This window comes from Oncorhynchus mykiss, chromosome 24, assembly GCF_013265735.2.
Source record: "Oncorhynchus mykiss isolate Arlee chromosome 24, USDA_OmykA_1.1, whole genome shotgun sequence".
Lineage (NCBI taxonomy): Eukaryota > Metazoa > Chordata > Actinopteri > Salmoniformes > Salmonidae > Oncorhynchus > Oncorhynchus mykiss.
Genome location: NC_048588.1, coordinates 17958918 through 17985176, shown reverse-complemented (window position 1 = coordinate 17985176; position 26259 = coordinate 17958918). Strand labels below are relative to the sequence as shown.

Genomic DNA, 26259 nt, shown 5'->3' with positions numbered 1-26259 from the left:
TCTAGATTGGTTCACAATTAGAGGCAGCTGTTTATCGTTGTCTCTGATTGGGAACCATATTTAGGCGGCCATCTTCTTTGGGTATTTCGTGGGTTATTGTCTATGTCTAGTTGCCTGTGCTTGCACTTTTGTATCATAGCGTCATGTTCGTTTTGTTATTTTGTATAGTTTGTTTAAGTGTTCTTCATCTTATTAAAGAAGATGGAGGTTTGTAGTTCATAGGACTTCTTTGGACAGAGCAAAATCTGTCTACTACGTTACTGTGCATGATGACCTGCAAACGGCAACAACAAAAAAACTATCCAATGATCATTACAAATTATGGAGGAGATTTATGTGGTCACAAGTATTTATGCAGAAGAAAAAATATGACAATCTGGATATTTGACACAGTGAAACATATCCCTTCAGATATCCTTTAAAAAATGTACATTTTTTCATTTTATCTAATTCCAATTCTTGGCATAATTTCACGTATCCGATGTTCCTTGTTAATCCTATTTCCATGGTAGTGGTTCCAGGTAGTTGGATGGCACCAGACCTCTCAGCCCATGAAGGTCCCCCTGGATGGAGATTAGACATTGGCAAAGCACTCATCATTTAGATATACAACCAATGGCAAACAAGGTTTAATTTCTCCAAAGACTACTTAATCAGCACTCACATAATATAATCCATCTTCATCCATATCACATAACACACACGACTCAGCCTACAAGAAAATGTTTTTGGGGAAAAGTTACTGTTCATTTGGTGTAGCTGTAATATGCACAGTAAGGCCCTGTAACTGTGATTACCTAATAACTAGAGTTCACTAAATTCAAAATACCAAAATAAGAAAGTTATAGTGGATTTGGACATCCATGTGGAGGTTCCACACTCATGTCGCTGTCCATGTTGGGGGAACTTTCCCAAGGGTCATACTCAGAGATGGCCACCATCCTGCGGACGACCAGGTCATTAGCACGCTTGACTCTTCACTTGGATCTGATGGGAAACACAGAGGTCAAGAGCTGAATGATTAGATCATAATCTAGGAATGCATCCCAAATGGCACCCTATTCCCTATATAGTCTACTACTTATCACCAGGGCCCTGGTGTATAAAGGGTGCATTAGGGATGCACGCCAATGTCATTTGTCATCATTAAGAAATCTCAGATTGTTTCTCATGTAAATTATTTCAGAGAGTGCGAAAGAGAGTGAAAGAGCTAGTGAGAGAAAGAGATACCTGTACAGGTGTGGTCGATAGGCAGGAAACCCTACTGTATGAGCTGATGTTTAAGGTAGTCATCATCCACTGGGATCACAGATACCATGTTACTAGGCATGGCACCAGACAGACCACCAGACTCCCAGTGGTAGAAACCATCATCATCATCATCTTCATCTCCAAACACCTGGCAGTGACAGAGACAGGAGTCAGCCATTTTGTTTTCCTGAGATTTGTTTGGTAATGATACAGCTCTACTGTGCATGTGTAAAAGAAAGGAACATGAGTGGAAAGTTATCAGTTCAACATCAACCAGTTGCAAAAGTTGACAGGAAATGAGGAAACCACAGCTTTTGCACATCAAGTAGGCCTACGCATTAACAGAGAACAAACAGGAAACACCAGCATCTAGGACTGATAAAAAAGAAAATCCAACATACTATATAACTGCTTAGAATCTGCCTACCTCATATTAACCCAGCCGTGTTCAAACTTGGTTTGATCATATCTACCCCTTTAAAATAGGAAGTACAGTAACTCTATAAGGTATACAAGGTATAAGGTATACAAAAGGAGTTTATAAGTTGTTTATAAACTGTCAATAATTTTTTATAGACAGTTTAGACACCTGGTATAAACAGCTATAACACAAAGGTTGATATTCTACACTACAGTATTCTCAGTACATTACCTTAAGGATCTGTCCTGGCACAAAAGGGAGCTCCTCGACGGTGGTCTCAGGGTTCCTGAGACACCTGACTTGACACCTGGTTGGTGGTCACCAGCTCCCATTGCCTAATATCCTCTGGTGTAGCAATTCTCAGTCCATCAGTGTACAGAAACACATCCACTCCTAGCATCCCTCCATCAGCCCTTATGTGAGTCAGCGCAACCCTGATGAAGGTTAAGGGCCAGAATGTGGTAGTTTTAACCTTAAAGAAGCATTTTTATTAACTTCCACTCTCTTCCAAGAGTTGCTGAATTCCCGCTTCACTTCAGTGAGAGCAACCCCCTCTCAGCTCTACTTGTTCTCCCCACTGTATAAGGTCAGAGTCAAGTTTACCATTGAAGCTGCTTCACACAACTCTACCTCACGCCCCACCACTACAGACTTTAGTTATTGTCTTAGAAGCTGTAAAAAGTGTTAGTGTTTTAAGCCTTAGCCTATTTAGCTAGATCAAACCAGCTAATCTGCCACTGCCACGATGGATATCAGAAATTGGCCTTGTCAAAGTACCCAAACAAAGCCAAAAGGAGAAGGAGAGTGATGAGCAGCAGCATCAAACCACCGAGCCCACCGCCAAGCCCAGCAGCGAAGATGCTGCCAAGCTCCAGATAGCTCCACATACAGAGCCTACCCACCCTTCCACAGGTGCCGCCAGGATAATGGCTTCACAGTCCCCTCCACCTCCTACTGTTCCTGACGATCTTGGAACTACTCGCCAATGTTCAGTCTCTTGACAACAAGGTAAACGAAATCCGAGCAAGGGTTGCCTTCCAGAGAGACATCAGAGATTGTTACGTTCTTTGTTTCACAGAAACATGGCTCACTCGGGATACGTCATCAGAGTCGGTACAGCCAACTGGCTTCTTCACGCATCGCGCCGACAGAAATAAACATCTCTCTGGTAAAAAGAAGGACGGGTGTGTATGCCTTATGATTAACGAGACGTGGCGTGATCATAACAATATACAGGAACTCAAGTCCTTTTGTTCACCTGACCTAGAATTCCTTACAATCAAATGCTGACCACATTATCTACCAAGAGAATTCTCTTCAATCATAATCACAGTCGTGTATATCGACGGCCCTGAAAGAACTTAATTTGACTCAATGCTAATTGGAAACCACATATCCCGAGGCTGCATTTACTGTAGCTGGGAATTTTAACAAGGTTAATCTGAAAACAAGGCTCCCTAAATTTTATCAGTATATCGAATGCGCGACCCGGGCTGGCAAAACCTTGGATCATTGTTATTTTAACGTCCGCGATGCATATAAAGCCCTTCCCCGCCCTCCTTTCGGAAAATCTGACCACGACTCCATTTTGTTGCTCCCAGCCTATAGTCAGAAATGAAAAAAGGAAATGCCCGTGCTCAGGTCTGTTCAACGCTGGTCCGACCAATCGGATTCCACGCTTCAAGATTACTTCGATCACGTGGACTGGGATATGTTCCGCATAGCATCAGACAATAACATTGATAAATATGCTGATTCGGTGAGTGAGTTTATTAGCAAGTGCATCGGTGATGTTGTACCCACAGCGTCTATTAAAACATTCCCCAACCAGAAACCGTGGATTGATGGCAGCATTTGCGCAAAACTGAAAGCGCGAACCACTGCTTTTAATCAGGGCAAGGTGACCCGGAAACATGACCGAATACAAACAGTGTAGCTATTCCCTCCACAAGGCAATCAAACAAGCTAAGCGTCAGTATAGAGACAAAGTAGAGTCGCAATTCAATGGCTCAGACACGAGAGGTATGTGGCAGGGTCTACAGTCAATCACGGACTACAAAAGGAAAACCAGCCCCGTCGCGGACCACGATGTCTTGCTCCCAGGCAAACTAAACAACTTCTTTGCTCGCTTTGAGGACAACACAGTGCCACTGACATGGCCCGCTACCAAAACCTGCGGGCTCTCCTTCACTGCAGCCAACGTGAGTAAAACATTTAAACATGTTAACCCTTGCAAGGCTGTCGGCCCAGACGGCATCCTCAGCCGCGTCCTCAGAGCATGCGCAGACCGGCTGGCTGGTGTGTTTACGGACATATTCAATCAAACCTTATCCCAGTCTGCTGTTCCCATGTGCTTCAAGAGGGCCACCATTGTTCCTGTTCCCAAGAAAGCGAAGGTAACTGAGCTAAATGACTATCGCCCCATAGCACTCACTTCCATCATCATGAAGTGCTTTGAGAGACTAGTCAAGGACCATATCACCTTGCTTGACTACCAACAACGACGAGACGGCCTAGAGGGAGGAGGTGAGGGCCCTCGGAGTGTGGTGTCAGGAAAATAACCTCACACTCAATGTCAACAAAACTAAGGAGATGATTGTGGACTTCAGTGAACAGCAGAGGGAGCAGCCCCCTATCCACATCGACGGGACAGTAGTGGAGAAGGTGGAAAGTTTTAAGTTCCTCGGCGTACACATCACGGACAAACTGAAATGGTCCACCCATACAGATAGCGTGGTGAAGAAGGCGCAGCAGCGCAAACTTTTACAGATGCACAATCGAGAGCATCCTGTCGGGCTGTATCACCGCCTGGTACGGCAACTGCTCCGCTCACGACCGTAAGGCTCTCCAGAGGGTAGTGAGGTTTGCACAACGCATCACCGGGGGAAAACTACCTGCCCTCCAGGACACCTACACCACCCGATGTCACAGGAAGGCCAAAAAGATCATCAAGGACAACAACCTCCTGAGCCACTTCCTGTTCACCCCGTTATCATCCAGAAGGCGAGGTCAGTACAGGTGCATCAAAGCGGGGACCGAGAGACTGAAAAACAGCTTCTATCTCAAGGCCATCAGACAGTTAAACAGCCATCACTAACATTGAGTGGCTGCTGCCAACATACTGATTCATCTCTAGCCACTTTAATAATGAAAATTGATGTAATAAATGTGTAACTAGCCACTTTAAACAATGTTACTTTATATAATGTTTACATACCCTACATTACTCATCTCATATGTATATACTGTACTCTAAACCATCTACTGCATCTTGCCTATGCCGTTCGACCATCGCTCATTCATATATTTTTATGTACATATTCTTATTCATTCCTTTACACTTTTGTGTATAAGGTAGTTGTTGTGAAATTGTTAGGTTAGATTACTTGTTCGATATTACTGCATCGTCGGAACTAAAAGCACAAGCATTTCGCTACACTCGCATTTACATCTGCTAACCATGTGTATGTAACAAATACAATTTAATTTGATTTGATTTAGAAATACATTCTATTAGGATTTTCGTGGTAGCCTATTGGTTTTCGTGGTTGTAAATGGAACTGTACATATTGGAAATGTGTGTACGGTAGGCTGGAATTGCTTAACTGGTTACGTTGGTGGAATTTAATCCACAGGAGTATATTGTGTCATATCACGTGTTGCTATACTCATGAGCAGTATGGTTTTCCATGTTTGAAGTGGGCCTATAGGCCTATTTGTTTTGCTAGACAGCTGGTCATGGCATCTCACTGCAATAGGCTGTAGGCTATGTTTTGGTTATTTGGATCTCCATTTGCCTTTTGTTTACTGCATTTGTTTACTGTTAATGTAACTAACCTAAATATAGATTGTTTCATATTGATCTGACATTTTGTTTACTAGGCCTCTTGGTACTGATGTTTTGTTCCGTTTGCATTCATTTGTTTACATTCACAGTGATGTTGGTATTCTACACTCTAAAAGAAAAGTGTCCTGGAGTTTCCTTTAGGGGTTCTTCAAATTGAAACTGTGGGGGAACCCCAAAAAGTAATTTTTTTACTACCCCCCTTCCCTGTTATTATTAATAATACTAACAATACACAGTAACACAATATTTTAGTTCTCAGTGTTTATGATTTTAGTGGCAAAGCAGAATAAAAAAAACTAATATGAGGTAAGCTCCCAGCAGAGCCCCAAGTCCATTGGGTATATCCTCTGGAGTGTTGACGTTGATGTTCTCTGTATCCATAGCCAGAATGATTTTGCAGTGCATGGTGATCGAACAGGTTTCCTGTTATATTCAGAGGTGTGGGGAGAGGGAAGTCTGTGAATCCCCCCCAAAAATAGTAATTATACAGATGATTAACAAAACATGCACAACAGTATTCATACCTTGTTTTGTGGTAAATGTGAATGAAAAAAAAAACTCTTTTGATAATGGTTTTCATACACATACCTTGTCCATAATGTAGAGGCCTATGGGATATTCATTGACAAGGGAAGGGAGGAGGATGGTAAATGTAACATACCAAACCAATTGACATACCTTTGTATGCCTCCTTGTCTGTATACCTGCAGACACAGACACAAATGGGTGCAGTTCAGTCATCTGCACCCAATACAGCTAGCCTTCAACATATTCTTATAGCCTACAGTACATATTCTTAACTCTTTGTTGATTGATTTCTATTGAATTGTGTCCATTTTCTGTTTTTAGAAAGATTTGCCTAAACATGTTAAGATTGATATTTATTTATGATGATACTATCTATTTAGTTCATGGTGTTACGCGGAGCAGGTGAACACAAGAGCAGACAGACCAGGAGATTGGGGTAAGGTATTTATTGAAAAGCAGGGGAAAGATGGGCTGCAGGCCAGGGGAAGCTTGGGCGGGTTGCAGGAGTCTAGGTTCTGAGGCTGGATCAAGGGGAGTTGGGGCTGGGTAAGCAGGTCCAGAGCGGAATCCAAGGAAACAGTGGAGTGGGGGTTCTGGGCAAGGTGGCAGGATTGACGAGACGTGGGACTGGAGATAGTGACCAGAGTCATAGCGGACTGAACTGTAGCGGAGAGAAAACAGTGTCAGGCATGGGAAAACAGGCACAACATGAAAACAGGATATATGCATGAGCCAATGACTAAAACACAGACTGACTGATCAGAGGCTACGATCTGGCAGCATGGAAGTGGCAGGGCTGAGTATTTGTAGATGTCTTGATTATGGAACAGGTTGCAACTGGTGGGGATCTGCTCTGACTCCAGCACACCTGTCTCCACTCACACAATCACATACACCCACAGAGCGGGAGAGAGCACTGGGGAGTGGCGGCAGGTCAAGGAGACACAGGATGAGCAGTATAGGGCGTGGCAGAAGCAGATGTAACACATGGGGCCCCCAAGTGGGCTCCCATGTGGTGCAGCGGTCTAAGACACTGCATCTCAGTGCAAGAGGCGTCACTACAGCCCCTGGTTTGATTCCAGGCTGTATCATCGCCCGGGGTAGGCCGTCATTTAACTAACTTGCCTAGTTAAATAAAGGTAAAGTAAAAAAATATGTAATCATACAAGAGACAAACCTTATCTTAAATTGAGGAGATCTTTATTACAAGTTTCAGTTAAGTGCCTGCACCTGCTGTCCTTTCATATTCAAATCCAAATGTTTCAGTTGGGCAGTTAGTGTCACGTTCGTCGTAATGAGTAGACCAAGGCGCAGCATGAGTAGAGTTCCACATATTTTAAATAAACCGAAATTCAGTAAAACAAAACAAACAAGCACAAACGAAACGTGAAGCTACTGGTGTGCACTCAGGCAACTAAATGTCAACAAGATCCCACAAACACAAATGAGTAAATGGTACTTAAATATGATCCCCAATCAGAGACAACGATAAACAGCTGTCTCGGATTGGGAATCATATCAGGCCAACATATACATACAAAAACTCTAGATGACACCCCCTAGTCACTATCACACCCCAACCAACACAGAGAATAAGCAGCTTAATATGGTCAGGGCTCGACAGTCCTCCCCCCCCCTCAAAGGTGCGGACTCCGACCGCAAAACCTGACTCAATAGGGGAGGTTCCGGGTGAGCATGTACCGTAGGGGGCAGTTCCGGTGTGGGACGAAGTACCCACTCCGCTCGCAGATCCGACATCTTCCTCCATGGTGGCTCTGGTGCGGGGATCGTCGCAGGAGGAACCGGACCGTGTGTCGTCGCTGGAGGAACCGGACCGTAGATTGTCACTGGTGGCTCCGGACCGCCGACCGTCGCTGGTGGCTCCGGACCGCGGACCGCCGCTGGTGGTTCTGGACCGTCGCTGGTGGTTCCGAACCACGGACCGTCGTTGGAGGCTCCGGACTGTGGACAGTCGTTGGAGGCTCTGGACTGTGGACCGTCGCCGGAAGCTCTGGACTGGGAACTGTCGCCGGAGGCTCTGGACTGTGGAGGCGCACTGGATGCCTGATGCGTGGTGCCGGCATAGGTGGTACCAGGCTGATGACATGCACCTCAGGGCGAGTACGGGGAAGAGGCACAGGACGTACTGGACTGTGGAGGCGCACTGAAGGCCTGATGCATGGGACCGGTACAGGTGGTACCGGGCTGATGACATGCACCTCAGGGCGAGTGCGGGGAGGAGGCACAGGACGTACAGGACTGTGGAGTCGCACTGGAGGTCTAGAGCGCAGAGCTGGCACAACCCTTCATGACTGGATGCTCACTCCAGCCTGGCAAGTGCGGGAAGCTGGCACAGGACGTACTGGGCTGTGAAGGCGCACTGGTGACACAGTGCGTAGAATCGGCGCAGGATATCCTGGACCGAGGAGACGTACTGGAGACCAGGAGCGCTGAGCCGGCACAATCTGTCCTGGCTGAATGCCCACACTAGCACGGCAACTGCGGGAATCTGGAACAGAGCGCACCGGGCTGTGAATACATTTTGGGGGGCTGCCTCTCGTACTTGCTTTGTTGGTATAACTCCTCATAACGTCGCCGTTCCGCTTTCGCTGCCTCAATCTCCTCCTTCGGACAGCGATACTCCCCGGCCTGCGTCCAGGGTCCTTTGCCAAGTCCACTCCTCCTGTACACGCTGCTTGGTCCATTTTTGGTGGGATCTTCGTAATGAGTAGACCAAGGCGCAGCATGAGTAGAGTTCCACATATTTTTTATAAACCGAAACTCAGCAAAACAAAAAAGCACAAACAAAACGTGAAGCTACTGGTGTGCACTCAGGCAACTAAATGTAGACAAGATCCCACAAACACAAATGAGTAAATGGCTACCTAAATATGATCCCCAATCAGAGACAACGATAAACAGCTGTCTCTGAATGGGAACCATATCAGGCCAACATAGACATACAAAAACCCTAGATGACCCACCCTAGTCACTTTCACGCCCCAACCAACACAGAGAATAAACAGCTTACTATGGTCAGGGCGTGACAGTTAGTTTCCTGAAAGAATCCCCATCAACTAATGTCATTGGAATTTCATAATTCCTATAATTGTACATTAATTAAATCACTCAGTCTATTTTATAAGAATTTGTAAGATTCCTATTTGCATAAAATAGACAGAGACCAGTCTTTTCAAAATTAGATAATAGTATTTATTCTCGGAGCTCGCTGCCATGAAACCACGAACAACAGTTTATTTACAAAATATGACGTCATAGGTTATAAAATGTCCTTCCTCCTATTGACCAGGACCCAACAGGTTTAAAATTTCATTCCAACCCCCTTGCTCGCTCACTCCAGACACACAGTTAAATCAAGATTAAACTTCTGAAGTCTTCATCTATCACTATTCAGCAGACAGCTCCAGATAATGTAAAACCTAGGAAAACACACACTGCCTTATCTAAACATCCCAGAGCTAAGATGAGTCGGTTCAACCATAGGTTAACGATCCTTTCTGCTTACTTAAAACCCACAATCCAGTCCTCCCCAACCTAGCTGGAATGGTATTTATTATGTTTAATTACCCACTGTTTCATCTACACAATCCCTTCCTTATGAATTAATTTTATTAATCAGATATAATAAAACAGAGTAGAGCGTAATTAGTTATAGTTCTATTTAAAATGTGGATATTGTTTAGTTATTATTCATAAAATTCCTAACAACTAAGGAGGTTCCTCGATGAACCCCACCTCCTATGGGGGTCTTAGAAGAACCTTTTGGGGGGCATTTTCAGTGCCCCCCCAAGGTTCTTCAAAGAATTTTGAGGATCTTAGAAGAACCATTGTTGAACCCCTAATATTTAGAGTGTAAGCCAAACTGCTTTTCAGTACTTGTTTGCATGCATAAATAACTAGGCTACTACTTTTAGCTTTTGCATTATTTTGTTAAAACAGCTGTGTGTACGGGTGCATTCACATAGGCTGTTTTTAATATGTGAATTACCCTATCTTGTAGCCTATATTCATTACCAAAACGGCCCCACGTCGCAAGGATTTGTACATAATTCCTGGAAGCTGAAAATGTCCCAGTTCTTCCATGGCTTGCATACTCACCAGACATGTCACCCATTGAGCATGTTTGGGATGCTCTGGTTTGACGTGTACGACAGCGTGTTCCAGTTCCTACAAAATCCAGAAACTTTTCACAGCCATTGAAGAGGAGTGGGACAACATTCCACAAGCCACAATCAACTGCCTGATCAACTCTATGCGAAGGAGAGGCATGAGGCAAAGGGTGGTCACACCAGATACTGACTGGTTTTCTGATCCATGCTCATACCTTTTTTAAGGTATCTGTAACCAACAGATGCATATCTGTATTCCCAGTCATGTGAAATCCATGGATTAGGGCCTAATGAATTCCATTCAATTGACTGATTTCCTTATATGAACTGTAGCTCACTGAAATCATTTAAATTGTTTCATGTTGCATTTATGTTTTTGTTGTGTGTATTTGATTTTGAATTTAAGGATCCCTTTAAGTATAAAAAAATATACAGACAAAAATGATTTGATGAAACATTGAATTTGGCTTTACTGCTATTAGCCCATAGAAGGGAAAGAAACGGGAAAGGGGATACCTTAGAGGGGTCATATACACAGCCCATGCAAATAAACAGATATGTCTATCTTAAACAGACATGTTTTTATGGGGATTATTTTATTATGCTAATTCTGCAGAATGCATGTTCGCCATTCTGCCCAGAAACTTTTCACAGCCATTGAAGAGGAGTGGGACAACATTCCACAGGCCACAATCAACTGCCTGATCAACATCTATGCGAAGGAGAGGCAGGAGGCATATGGTGGTCACACCAGATACTGACTGGTTTTCTGATCCATGCTCATACCTTTTTCATGCTCCTATCACTTAGAAAAAAGCAGGACTGCTTTCCAGCTAATATTGAGACTTGTGTGACTGACAAACATATACTACCTGCACCTACAGTGCTCTGAAACTATGTCAAAAAAGTCAAAATACGTCATGTTTGGGGGTGAATACTAAACTTCCACTTAGGTTGAATTTTCACTTAGTCATGCATTAATGTCAATGGGAAGTTAGGATTCACCCCTTAGTGATTCTCAAATGCAATGAGTTTGCACAGGCTGTGATGATTCATCCATCATTTGCACTGAGTCATGATGTAATACCATGCTGTATCAGCAGAGGGGGTTCTGAATGACTCATTGGATTGGTGCTACTGGACTAAATGTACAGAAAACAGGAGGTCCCTTCTCCATCACTCCATCTCCCTGCATAAACTTGATTTTAATGCACTGACATTGTGTGTGATATAGTGCACTACTTGGTGTCCAAAACGGACCACTATATAGGGAAATAGGTCCCATTTGGGACTTCCAATACCCATTGAATATGAATAAGGATATATGACCTTTCAAAAATGTTTGGCAAGACTTCCAGTTGGGTTACAAGGATAGAATCTGATTTTATCAGAGGAAACAGGCAGCACAATCAAGTTGTGGCACTAGCATATGATAAATAGTTGTATTAAGCTTATCTTGCCAGGAGAGGTCACCCTTTGCGTTGGTAACTGTGATTGGTTAGTTCAGTGACCGGTGTCAGGTAGAGGTAAGGTTGAGCTGGGGTGTGGAATTGAAGCTAGGGTTATGGTTATGGATGAGGTTATGGTTGAGCCGGGGTGTGGACATGAAGTTAAGGTTAGACTTAGGGTTATGGGTTAGGGTAAGGGTTAGGTTTAGAGTCACTAAGGATACCTATTGGACTCATTTTCCCACATAGCCATTGCTTGCCTAGTGGGAATGAAACAGGAAATCTGATTCGCTCTCATCCCACATATGCAGGACCTCTGGATTCCCATATAAGGACTGTTTCATCAGTAGCAAGACACCCACCTTTCTGAGTGATGACGCAGTCAGGGGAAAGTGTGAGGAACGAGAAAGGGTGTCCCGTCCGCACTAGCACAGACTGCACCGAACAGCTGCAGCCTAGGTTCACATAGAGTTTCACAGCATTGCGAGTAGTACACATATAATTTCATCCCAAAACCTATAGAATAACGTTCACACTAACTAAATATTAAAATGGTTGATCGCGAGCAGCTGGTGCAGAAAGCCAGGCTGGCTGAACAGGCTGAAAGGTATGATGATATGGCAGCTGCCATGAAATCGGTAAGTCTCTCCTCCAAAATCATTGCATGTGAATTGACTACTGTATGAATAAGGTATGTGATATGGTGTTCAATGAAACATTGAATTCTCTCAATGTAATTCTAATAAATATGAATTCTCTATTTAGATATTTGATTGCATTCCTGGAGATTTTTCATGGATGTAATGTGTATAGAGATGCACCAATACTAGCCTAGACCATTCAGAATATCACGTCTGTTTCATAGGGCTCGATCTCTGTTTATTTATAACGAATAAAATAGCCAAAATTTGGAGCTCAAACATTCAAGAAAGGCAATCAATATTTGCTATCGAATGCTCCTTGGGCAGTGCTTGGGCGGTGCCTGTCTCGTGCCTTTAAAATAAATACAGTGGAGTAATATTACCACGAAATGTATTCGGAGGCACCAAAGAACATTGATTTCTCTGTCAAACGTGACCCTCACATTACAACATTTGATAAATGTTCTATGCCACTGGGCACAGACGTCGATTCAACGTCTATTCCACGTTGGTTTTAACATAATTTCATAGAAATTACGTAGAAACAACTTTGATTCAACCAGTGTATGCCCAGTGGGATTTAATATCCCTATGTGATTTATTACATTCAGATCGTTTAGAATTTGGTCTTTAGGATATTGCCACGTGAGGTTGCTCAAATATTGATTGGTTCTTCCTGTAATATCTAGATTTAATTAAATAATAGCCTAGTAATAATAGTCATATTTTAAATACATTTTTGTAAATTAAATGTGTCCTCTATTGATTCACATACATACATACATACATACATACATACATACATACATACAGTACCAGTCAACATTTTGGACACACCTACTCATTCCAGGGCTTTTCTTTATTTGTACTATTTTCTACATGGAATCATGTAGTAACCAAAAAAGTGTTAAACAAATGCATATATTTGAGATTATTCAAAGCAGCCACCCTTTGCCTTGATGACAGCTTTGCACACTCTTGGCATTCTCTCAACCAGCTTCATGAGGTAGTCACTTGGAATACATTTCAATAAACAGGTGTGCCTTGTTAAAAGTTCATTTGTTGAATTTCTTTCCTTCTTAATGTGTTTGAACCAATCAGTTGTGTTGTGACAAGGTATGGGTTGTATACAGAAGATTTGCTAAAAGACCAAGTCCATATTATGGCAAAAAACACTCAAATAAGCAAAGAGAAACGACAGTCCATCATTACTTTAAGAAATGAAGGTCAGTCAATCCGGAATATTTCAAGAGCTTTGAAAGTTTCTTCAAGTGCTGTCGCAAAAACCATCAAACGCTATGATGAAACTGGCTGTCATGAGGACCGTCACAGGAATGGAAGACCCAGAGTTACCTCTGCTGCAGAGGATACGTTCATTAGAGTTACCCGCCTCAGAAATTTCAGCCCAAATAAATGCTTCACAGAGTTCACGTAACACACATCTCAACATCAACTGTTCAGAGGAGACTGTGTGAATCAGGCCTTCATGGTCCAATTGTTGCAAAGAAACCGCTACTAAAGGAGATCACTAAGAAGAAGAGACTTGCTTGAGCCAATTAACATGAGCAATGGACATTAGACCGGTGGAAATCTGTCCTTTGGTCTGTTGGGTTCAAATTTGAGATTTTTGGTTCCAACCGCCGTGTCTTTCTGAGACGCAGAGTAGGTGAACGGATGATCTCCGCATGTGTGGTTCCAACCGTGATGCATGGAGGTGTGGGGGTGCTTTGCTGGTGATTTATTAAGAATTCAAGGCACACTTAACCAGCATGGCTACCACAGCATTCTGCACCCATCTGGTTTGCACTTAGTCCCACTATCATTTGCTTTTCAACAGAACAATGACCCAAAACACACCTCCAGGCAGTGAAAGAAGGAGAGTTATGGAGTGCTGCATCAGATGACCTGGCCTCCATAATCACCTGACCTCAACCCAATTGAGATGGCTTGGGATGAGTTGGACTGCAGAGTGAAGGAAAAGCAGCCAATAAGTAGTAAAAATACAGAAAACCCCTTGAATAAGTAGGTGTGTCCAAACTTTTGACTGGTACTGTATATCTGTTCATATAGGCTACAGATGTTCTCTGGATGAGGATCTATTCCTGCATACATGGTATTCAGTTTCCAGCTCTTTACACAAAACAAATGTATGAGGCAGCATAATTCTCTTTAGAATGTTCTGTATTTTGTCATATTGCAGTGAGTCAATGATCAGATTGGATATTGATCCTTTTGCGTTCAGTTGTTGAGCTACATTATCATTCTGCAATGCACCTGTATGTCACATTGTGTGTCAATGTCAACGTGTGCAGTAGCCTCTAGACATACTGTATGTCTGGATATGGTTGAGTTGTGTGTTCTTTAAAGCAATTTTAATGAAATTTAGGTTGTTGTTTGGTTTATTGATACAGGTCTCACAGTGTGAAAATGCATTGTCATTAGGCCCTAAACCTATATGCCCAGTATCCTCCAATCATTATGTAGCCTAGCCTTAGTATTAAAACGGTACTCAACAACTTTTTCTCATAATGAAATTAAATCTTAACCATTTATTACTTTCTAGTAATACTTTGTCTCATCGCCTGCATAATTTAGATATCTTTCCCCTGCAGATTTCTTGTTGCAAGCGATAGCATTTTAGTGATGTCGGCCTGTAGGATTCCTTTCCCTTTAAGCAATCTGCTGTGTCAGTGCATGCAGTCAGAACAGGGCCTTTGGCAGTGTAGTGGTGTGTACTCGTTCCCCTCTCCAATGGGAAATCCCTTGCCACTGCAGCCAGGGTTCTCTTGATGGCAGGAAAAAGCAATGAGAAGTATACTTTTATGTTCAGATCTCACCTTGTACAGTACAATATTATCCTGCATACATGTTTGCATTGGTTCCAGTGCTGCTTTGTCAGTGAATGCATCGAATGTCATTGAAGACATTTCTTTATTTTTATTATGTCATGTATTTACAGTAGCATAATGTGTTCAGGATAGTCGTGACAGATTTTTACCCAGCCCATCAATAATTGTTCAGCTTGGCAATTAGGTATTCAGATCAGTATGGTAGGCTGCCTCTCTTCAGTTATATTCACTGATATCAGCATTTTGGTACAATGATTCACTGACAAGAAATGCATATGATGGGCTTTTCCAACATCACTTGTGGTCTTTTGCACCCTCTGTCCATTAGGTTTCTTACGGATCCATTACAATCAGATGGACTAACAATTAGTCATTTCAAATTTGCTTAGTAATGCCATGGCATTTGAGCTGTGAATTGTATGTTCTTGCATTTCAAGCTGGGAAGGAAAAAGGCCTGTTTAGAAATATTCTGTCATCCATGCACACGATGGCTGTGATGTCACCTATCAGCCGCATTCTTTATGCTCCTCTATCAGGCTGGGAGGGTAATGTCACATCAGCTCACCAGAAAGGAGCAACGTCAATGAGAGAGAGCACTTTGAATGGGCCACCCATTAAGCTACATTTCCTCTGTAGCCTTTTGCTGTCAGCATCTTCCCTCTCTATAGTTCTAATCTAGATAATCTAATTATTTTTGCAGATATTGATTTAGGTGGCTATAAATACGTGTGTTTTATCAATGTAAGGTTATCTGGAAGTGGATTGGAAGTGATATTGATCGTCTCCGGTCTTTTCAGTTGCTCTTAATGTGATTCAACACACATATGGGGGTTGTTCCATAACGTGTGTCATTTGCATCCCTTTGATATTTTAACTATAAATGTTGCGCAAATATTGCATTTTAAAAGCAAGTTATATTAAATGAAATGCCCTTTAATATAGACCACATGAATAATTCAATGAATCAGATTTTTAACATGAATAAAGATTCAGCATTGTGACATGTCCCTCTGTGCACTGTCTGTGATTTCCAGGAAGACTTTAACCTACTTAACCCCAGAATTTCATCGTTATTGTAAAGCCCTAGTTATTTTGTTGTTTTGAAAAGATCATTTCTGAATATTATTCTTTATTTCATGTGATTATTGATTCATTTTAAGGTAAAAACAACATCCTGCCCTTCATTTTAAGGTCTATCCTATTCCTTTAAAAAAAATGTGATCAAAATAAACAAATCAAATATTGTTAGTCTACATATGTTGTCTACGAAGAATGTGACAAATAGTGAAATGCTTACTTAAGGGTCCCTTTCCAATAATGCAGAGTTAAATAGATATAAAAAAATAAACATTGAACATCTAATAGTGAAATCATAGTGTAAAGCAGGTGAGCTGGTTCTACTCTTTCTGGCCATTTTCAGGTGTTTTGTGGTGGAAACCTGAGTGTGTGGAGCGTAACACGTCAACAGTGTTATCCATAGACTGACTAGGAATTTTTTAACAATTTCATTTACTTTTTTGAACCTTGCATTCAATTGACCCTTCCTGTTGTACACAAACATCCATTCCCCCTGTCAAAAGGGAATTTATGGCTGATTTAAGATGTCAGCTGTGTTACGGTCAACCCTGTTACTTTATTTGACTTTTTTATTTAGCCTCTTGAGATTTTAAAACATGTTTATTTTATTATGTTAAACATGTGATCTTTGACAATGTTGAAAGTAGGTGAAATCAAACCTTTTTTCCCACCAAGTTACACATCTCAAAAGGCACCGAATTGTTAGAATGACCCAGGTAAGATACTGTATATGTGACATTTGTGTGTGGGTTCATTATAATAAATCTTGAGAATATTTATTGTTACTTGCTACGCAATGTCTTTAAGTCAGACACTAAAATACCTTGTAGGTTAGTAGAATGAAGTGTAGCATTTAGACCAAGTCGTCAGGATATACAACGTTAAAAGTTCAAAGGTTACTGAACAGTTGTACTTTTTACTGTACACTATTTGACATTCCCAGGATTAACACATTACCTCCCACCTTGTACGTATAGAGTCAAGTAGTAGGTTCAAAGCATGTCCAGGGTGACAGCATTACATAGGGTTTTAGACAGGTGAAAGGTCAGTTTAAAGCAGAGGAGAAGGTCAGGGAGACACGTGAACTGCCTGTGCGATGATCGACTGACCGTCTACACTTACACTGCAGCTGCCCCTGGATTCCTTGTGGGAACATAGCTACCTCCAACCCTCTGCCCTCTCTCCAGTCCCAACCCCCACCCCCACTCTCTCACTATCTTCAATCTGGTTCTCCACTTGCCAGCATTAGCTGTCCACGTGGCAGTTTGATCTACTGGTGCACTAAGTGAGCTGATTGCCATGGAAACTAATTGAATCTTGCTCATTCCTAATGCAGTGCTGTATGTGCATCCAGTTTGAATTCTAACAGATCATACTGTACAGTAGATATGATAGGTGTGATACTATATAGGGTTGTGACATGCTCTGATATGATTTAATGTAAAACCATACCTTCTGTACGTGATATTGTTGAAAAATAACTGTTTAAATTCATGAATGCATAAACTAGGGGGTTATTGGCTGTCTTACACAGTGCATTTATGACCACTGCTCTGTCCCCTCCCCAGGTAACAGAGCTGAATGAGGCGCTATCTAATGAGGAGAGGAACCTCCTGTCTGTGGCCTATAAGAATGTGGTCGGGGCCCGTCGTTCCTCTTGGAGGGTGATCTCTAGCATCGAGCAGAAGACCTCTTCAGATGGAAATGAGAAAAAGATTGAGATGGTTCGGGCCTACAGAGAGAAGATTGAGAAGGAGCTAGAGACTGTGTGTCAGGACGTGCTCAACCTGCTGGATAACTACCTGATCAAGAACTGCAACGAGACGCAGCACGAGAGCAAGGTGTTTTACCTGAAGATGAAAGGCGACTACTACCGCTACCTGGCTGAGGTGGCCACGGGCGAGAAGAGGGCCACCGTCATTGAGTCATCAGAGAAGGCTTACAACGAGGCCCATGAGATCAGCAAAGAGCACATGCAGCCCACCCACCCCATCCGCCTCGGCTTGGCTCTCAACTACTCTGTGTTTTACTACGAGATCCAGAATGCCCCTGAGCAGGCCTGTCATCTGGCCAAGACCGCCTTCGATGACGCTATTGCTGAGCTGGACACCCTGAACGAGGACTCCTACAAAGACTCCACTCTCATCATGCAGCTGCTCCGAGACAACTTAACACTGTGGACAAGTGACCAGCAGGATGATGAGGGAGGGGAGGGCAACAAAGATTAATAAACCACACTTAGAAAAGATATATAATGAAGGGCCGGTGGGCTTTGGCAGGCGCTTTTGCTGATGATCTTACCGCAGCAGTTCTTTATTTTTCCATGTGTTAAAATAAAAGAATCAAAAGAAAGGTGAGGGGAGGTTACATCTTAGGCTAATATATATATCGATATATATGGTTGAAAGGGCCTCCGTCTTCTTGATTTTATCTTTGACATTTGCCAAAACCACTGAAATGTCAGTCAATCCTGAAGTGGTTGTTGTTGGATTGGTTTGGCAGTCTCACACTGGCATAGGGACTGGTGTCGTACCAAGGGAAGCTGCTTAGTTAGGTTTATGCATGATAGAGATGCAGACACTTGAGGAAGGGGGGAAGTTTGCAAATAGTTTGCAATGGTTCCAGTACTAGCAACTCAGCCACTTTTCAACCTCATATTCATTATCTCAGCACCAAACCAGTGTCTACTTATGTGAAAACATTGCGTTTCTATGATCTGTGGTTAAAAAGATAAGAAGAAAGGTCCTAAAAAAATGATTCTGTGACGTCACAGAATTTCTAGCCAGAGATGGGTTCTTGCTCCCCACGTCACCGCAAATCTCATAGTGTTTGAAAATCACTTTTTTTGTTGTGAATTTGAACATGAATTATGCCTCTATTTTTTTTGTACCTAATGATCAATGAAAACTTGCTCGGTAGGTCTGTCCTCATTGTGGTTTTACAGGCGTGTTTAATACGTCTTAATAACACACTTCATTTGAATATTTATGACATGCGTATCTGGTAGCACTTATTTGTTTTTCCTTCGCCTCCAACCCCTTTCGATGTGGGTGGGGCTAGGTCTACATAAAGGTGCTAGTTTTAAAAAACCTCACAAAAGCTCTGATGAAGGCCGTGAGGCCGATACATAAGCTTATTAAAGATCAGTGATACTATCAAGAGCAGTGTTTCGTTTTTCATTCAAAATCACAGTTTTTAAAATGTTGACACTTTTGATGTCATCAGGTAGAACATTTTAATGCTATTTTTTTATATATTTTTTTAAGTCAACAAAACATACATTTTCACATATGTAGACATTGGTTTAGTGCTGGAGATGATGAATATGAGGTTTGAAAAGTTGCGGAGTTGCCCTTTAAGTTATATCACTCACTCTTGAAGGGAGTGCAGGACAGCCAAGAAAATGCTAATAGTATTAATCTGACCAAATCAACTAGAAAAAGTCAAATGCAGATGTTTGGTTAAAATGTTTGATGTTTATTGTAAAGGATAAAATACTGTTATCAATTTACTCTTTCACATGACTTCTAGTTTTAGGTATATTTGGCATTAAATCTAATGTGACTGTCCTCTGACAGCTCTAAATATGATACTGGAACCATGGCTTAACCTCCAATAGAGTCTATCTAAAGGCAGAGACAGTTTAAAACTGAGTCATTATGTTAAAGCAGCTGCGGAGTTTGTGGTTTACTTCTGTGTTTGTTTTATTAAATGCACTTGCCTACTACACTGTTTCTTCAGTGTAAGATGATTACTACAATAATATCGATTATTCAGTATTGTGCATGCTGGTGAAGTATTTAAACATACAGTAGCTTGACTTTATTAACTTATACTGTGGGTGTTAAGTATTCATATGATTGAGAAAACATAGGCTTTGTCTGATTATTTCTTATTTATAACTTATTCATATTTTTATTTTTTTTGCTATATCAAAATGTTGATCGTAAAAATGGACATGTTATGAGCATTGCTATAGTGACATGCAATATGTATTTAATTTGTTAATGGAAGGGGAAAAACACACCGGTGATTGCTTAATCTTACCAACTGGTGTTTGTCATGTTAAATTATAATAATTGCTTTGTCACATTAAATTATAATAATGGCTTTGTCATGTTAAATTATAATAATGGCTTTGTCACATTAAATTATAATAATGGCTTTGTCACATTAAATTATAATAATGGCTTTGTAAAACAAATACTTTGTTCTTTGAACTATTTGATGACTTATTTTGTCATGTTATTAACCAGTTTGAACAATGGTGAAGTTTTCAGAATCTGTTTCTGTTATGAATTCACCACATGGACCACAATATATTTCTGACAGTATACATTTTTTTGGTTTGTTTTTATACCTTTTAGCTGTTTGAGTGACGAATATCTTGAATGTGAGTCATTATGTAGCAGTTGCACAAGAAACGAGAACTATGATTCTAATTTAAAAAAACTATATGACAATTTATAAATGCACCATTTCCATGGCAGTCTGGTGTATTGTTGTAATGTCACTAAGTCAACGTTTGTGTTTTGTTGTAACCTCGTGTGTGCTGCTAGTATGCTATTCTTGAAATAGTTGATTCAGCATACTCCATAGGCATCCTCCATAACCATATATGGAAAAAGAGAATTATAACAACACAATAAAAACCCACTTATGCTTTTAGATCCACACAAACTTGCATGACTCCAGTGCAGTGAATGCACATTTATGCTCATGCAATATAATGCAAAAGCTAGTCAAATAATAGCTGGCTATTAGGACTTCAGGTTGAAGCAGACAGGGAGAGTCATTTGTCATACACTGTTAACATGATTTACCACCGAGGGTTGAATGTCCCAACTGAATGATTCCCACGAGGACAAAAGAACAGATCTAAATGATCTAGGACTTTAACAGTGTCCCAAATGCCACCCTCTTCCCTATATAGTGCACTACTTTTGACCAGAGCCCTATGGGGTCTTGGTCAAAAGTAGTGCACTATAGGGTGCCTATAGGTGCCTATAGGGTGCCATTTGGGACGCCATTTATTCTTTAACTCATTGTACATCGCACATCCTCTGAGCTAACCATGTATCCGAATAGATATTGCTGAGGATCTTGTTTTCCATTTTGCTGCTATGTTCTAGATTTTATTAGATTTATAATCTTGATCATAATTGGCCAAAACTCAGCAATTTATTATCTGGCCATTATCTGCCCTGGCAAACCCAAACACCTTGAGGTGTGTCCGATTTAGATATTTATATTCATAAACCTAGGGTGTTACTTTATGCCATTCATCTAGTGCCATCAACAGAGAGACAGTGTTATACCTTCCATTTTTGCCATGCTAATCTAAGAACGGTTAACACATGTCATTTAGTAAGTACAGTTAACACATGTAATTAAACCTGGTACTTCATTAATTTACATAGTCCCTTCTGGTATACAAGGCCACTTTGGAACCCTGTATGTTACTTTTCTCTCTGTATGTCAACGTAGATGGTGAGAGTTAACAATTCAGATTGCTTTTCCTCTGAAATAAACTTTAATTTGCTTGGTGTAGATTTTTGGACACATCAGAAGGGATGGTTCATTCATTAAGTACATGTTTTGTTTGTGTTTTTATTTTATTTTCAATTTGTTCATTCAGATCCTTGTGTCTGTAAGTTCAGGCAGAACACCACTGTAACATGTATGCTCTCTTTTCTCTGAAATTAAATTAAACTTCCATTGAATCAAGTAAAGGCTTGGGACCATGGCTATACAACAGAAAACATGTAGACTGTAGGCACATAATCTTGTCAACAAATCGACTACCATAAAAATGGAGGATGTTATTAAGAAACTTCGTTGCTATCTGTTGCTCATTCAAGTTAGTAGTTTGTCAGTATATAGATTTTATTTATTTATTAGTGTCATACCAGTTCATTCACCATACTTCATCCTATGAATCCAGTGCTACAATATTTCCTGTCCTCTCCAGTATTTTACTCAGTGCTACAATATTTCCTGTCCTCTCCAGTATTTTACTCAGTGCTACAATATTTCCTGTCCTCTCCAGTATTTTAATCGGTGCTACAATGTTTCCTGTCCTCTCCAGTATTTTACTCAGTGCTACAATATTTCCTGTTCTCTCCATTATTTTACTCAGTGTTACAATGTTTCCTGTCCTCTCCAGTATTTTACTCAGTGCTACAATATTTCCTGTCCTCTCCATTATTTTACTCAGTGTTACAATGTTTCCTATCCTCTCCAGTATTTTACTTGGTGCTACAATGTTCCCTGTCCCCTCCAGTATTTTACTCATAGACATTTAGAGAGTTTAGTGCACCATAGACATTTTAAAAAGGAGTTTAGTGCACCATAGACAGTGTGACAGAGAAACTCATTTGGGACACTGTGCTCTTATTTGAAACACTCATGTGCTGTTCATGTTCTGGGTCAAAGATGCTGGGTCAGAGATTAAAGTTCAAACATGTTTGTAGGTGTCGGTAGAAACTGTGTGTGTGTGCATGTGTATGTGTGTGTGAGAGAGAGATAAGGTGCTTTGCTCATCATCATCTACAACATCACAATATGGATCAAAGCATACTTCTAGGCTATAACAATAGAGACCACGTATACTGTACTCTCTTCCTATGGGTGAAATATAGTATTCTTTACTCAACACCTATATTTAATTTACATGACAATAAATCTATGTCATGTGGATGCTATAAGCCAATACTATTTGCCATTCCCTGACAGTAGTTTCTCTTTCACACACGCCAATTATTCATGCACATCTGTTTATTCCAATACGGAAACTGCACCCCAAACTGACTGATAAGCTGAAGTGGCAAGTTGTTCGATCCCCCAACACTATACTGCAGTCTCTTACTGCAGCCTGCTGTACTGAAGCTTTCATGAGATTAATTTCTGTGCTTGGATCTGTCTCCGTTGCCAGCCAATAACTGATAGGCTCACCCTGCGCAGCCACCAATCCCGTTCCTGTTGCTAGGGCTATAATAAGCCTCCCGTTATTAGCCCCAGTTCCTTGCTGCACTGTTCAGACACCTATAGCATCCTGCAAAAAAAGATGAAAGCTCAAGCAGCAGAGGAAGCATTAGAATTCAGCAGCACCAACCTGTTCCCCAAGCGGCGTTGTAGTGCACTACATTATCTGCACCAAGGATGACAAAACCAACATTCATACAGTGGCCAAGAGATTGTGAAAGTATCCATGAAACTATCAAAATAGTCGAGGAAACACATTGTTGCAAAATGATTTATCTGTTGATTATCTGATGATTTCCTGGATTGAGGCAACAGACTAGACATCATAGTCAATTACAATACTAAAGTATAATCAAATTAACCAGATAAGTTCTCTCTATGTACAAATCACTGATAAATCATGTCAAACCAATACCTATTCTGTGAGCTCTATTGACATGGTAACACTTTCAAGGGTTTATATTGCATTAACAAATGATTAAATAACCGATAACATGCCATGCTTCCTCCGAAACACGACCCCACCAAGGCGCAGTGCTTCTTGACACACTGCACACTTAACCTGGAATCCAGCTGCACATCCAGGCCGGTGAAACCCTCCCCTAACCCGGACAGCACTGGGCCAATTGTGTGCCGCCTCATGGGTCTCCCAGTCACGGCCGGATGCGACACAGCCTTGGATCGAACCAGGGTCTGTAGTGATGGCTCTGGCACTGCAATGTAGTGCCTTAGACCGCTGCGCCTCTCGGGAGGCCCAACAATGAACTTCTTGACCATCTAGTTTGGAGTTTAGTGTCAAAAGGCAGTCCTGCTTAAGGTGTTGACAGATAATTAAGGAAGATAATGTATGATTAATTGCCGGAAAAAATACCAAAGCTACAGTAATAACCAAGCTACATACAGTTGAAGTCGGAAGTTTACATACACTTAGGTTGGATTCATTAAAACTAGTTTTTCAATACACTCCACAAATTTCTTGTTAACAAACTATAGTTTTGGCAAGTCAGTTAGGACATCTACCTTGTGCATGACAAGTAATTTTTCCAACAATTGTTTACAGATGATTTCACTTATAGTTCACTGTACCGCAATTCCAGTGTGTCAGAAGTTTACATACATTAAGTTGACTGTGCCTTTAAACAGCTTTGAAAATTCCAGAAAATGATGTCATGCCTTTAGAAGCTTATGATTTAATCTTAAGCTTATGATAATTTGAGTCAATAGGAGGTGTACCTGTGGTTGTATTTCAAGGCCAAAATCAAACACAATGGCTCATTGCATGACATCATTGAAAAATCAAAATACAGTGCATTGCGAAAGTATTCGGCCCCCTTGAACTTTGCGACCTTTTGCCACATTTCAGGCTTCAAACATAAAGATATAAAACTGTATTTTTTTGTGAAGAATCAACAACAAGTGGGACACAATCATGAAGTGGAACGACATTTATTGGATATTTCAAACTTTTTTAACAAATCAAAAACTGAAATATTGGGCGTGCAAAATTATTCAGCCCCCTTAAGTTAATATATGTAAGTCGCTTGGGGTCGCTTGGGGTATGTCTCTATCAGTTTTGCACATCGAGAGACTGACATTTTTTCCCATTCCTCCTTGCAAAACAGCTCGAGCTCAGTGAGGTTGGATGGAGAGCATTTGTGAACAGCAGTTTTCAGTTCTTTCCACAGATTATCGATTGGATTCAGGTCTGGACTTTGACTTGGCCATTCTAACACCTGGATATGTTTATTTTTGAACCATTCCATTGTAGATTTTGCTTTATGTTTTGGATCATTGTCTTGTTGGAAGACAAATCTCCGTCCCAGTCTCAGGTCTTTTGCAGACTCCATCAGGTTTTCTTCCAGAATGGTCCTGTATTTGGCTCTATCCATCTTCCCATCAATTTTAACCATCTTCCCTGTCCCTGCTAAAGAAAAGCAGGCCCAAACCATGATGCTGCCACCACCATGTTTGACAGTGGGGATGGTGTGCTCAGGGTGATGAGCTGTGTTGCTTTTACGCCAAACATAACGTCTTGCATTGTTGCCAAAAAGTTCAATTTTGGTTTCATCTGACCAGAGCACCTTCTTCCACATGTTTGGTGTGTCTCCCAGGTGGCTTGTGGCAAACTTTAAACAATACTTTTTATGGATATCTTTAAGAAATGGCTTTCTTCTTGCCACTCTTCCATAAAGGCCAGATTTGTGCAATATACGACTGATTGTTGTCCTATGGACAGAGTCTCCCACCTCAGCTGTAGATCTCTGCAGTTCATCCAGAGTGATCATGGGCCTCTTGGCTGCATCTCTGATCAGTCTTCTCCTTGTATGAGCTGAAAGTTTAGAGGGACAGCCAGATTAGATTTGCAGTGGTCTGATACTCCTTCCATTTCAATATTATCGCTTGCACAGTGCTCCTTGGGATGTTTAAAGCTTGGGAAATCTTTTTGTATCCAAATCCGGTTTTAACTTCTTCACAACAGTATCTCGGACCTGCCTGGTGTGTTCCTTGTTCTTCATGATGCCCTCTGCGCTTTTAACGGACCTCTGAGACTATCACAGTGCAGGTGCATTTATACGGAGACTTGATTACACACAGGTGGATTGTATTTATCATCATTAGTCATTTAGGTCAACATTGGATCATTCAGAGATCCTCACTGAACTTCTGGAGAGAGTTTGCTGCACTGAAAGTAAAGGGGCTGAATAATTTTGCACGCCCAATTTTTCAGTTTTTGATTTGTTAAAAAAGTTTGAAATATCCAATAAATGTCGTTCCACTTCATGATTGTGTCCCACTTGTTGTTGATTCTTCACAAAAAATACAGTTTTATATCTTTATGTTTGAAGCCTGAAATGTGGCAAAAGGTCGCAAAGTTCAAGGGGGCCGAATACTTTCGCAATGCACTGTAAATCAGCCAAGACCTCAGAAAACAATTGTAGACCTCCACAAGTCTGGTTCATCCTTGGGAGCAATTTCCAAACGCCTGAAGGTACCACGTTCATCTGTACAAACAATAGTACGCAAGTATAAACACCATGAGACCACACAGCCGTCATACGCGTTCTGTCTCCTAGAGATGAATG

The 26259-nt window shown here is 41.3% G+C and overlaps 1 protein-coding gene across 1 annotated transcript; it reads left to right on the top strand.

Annotated features, from left to right (window-relative positions):
* Positions 1–11986: 11986 nt before the first annotated feature.
* On the top strand, positions 11987–21919 carry LOC110503905 (14-3-3 protein gamma-2-like). The gene is made up of 2 exons (XM_021582536.2): positions 11987–12263; positions 17761–21919. The coding sequence occupies exons 1-2, from the start codon at positions 12177–12179 to the stop codon at positions 18418–18420; spliced, it is 747 nt and encodes a 248-aa protein (XP_021438211.1). The 5' UTR covers positions 11987–12176; the 3' UTR covers positions 18421–21919.
* Positions 21920–26259: the final 4340 nt, after the last annotated feature.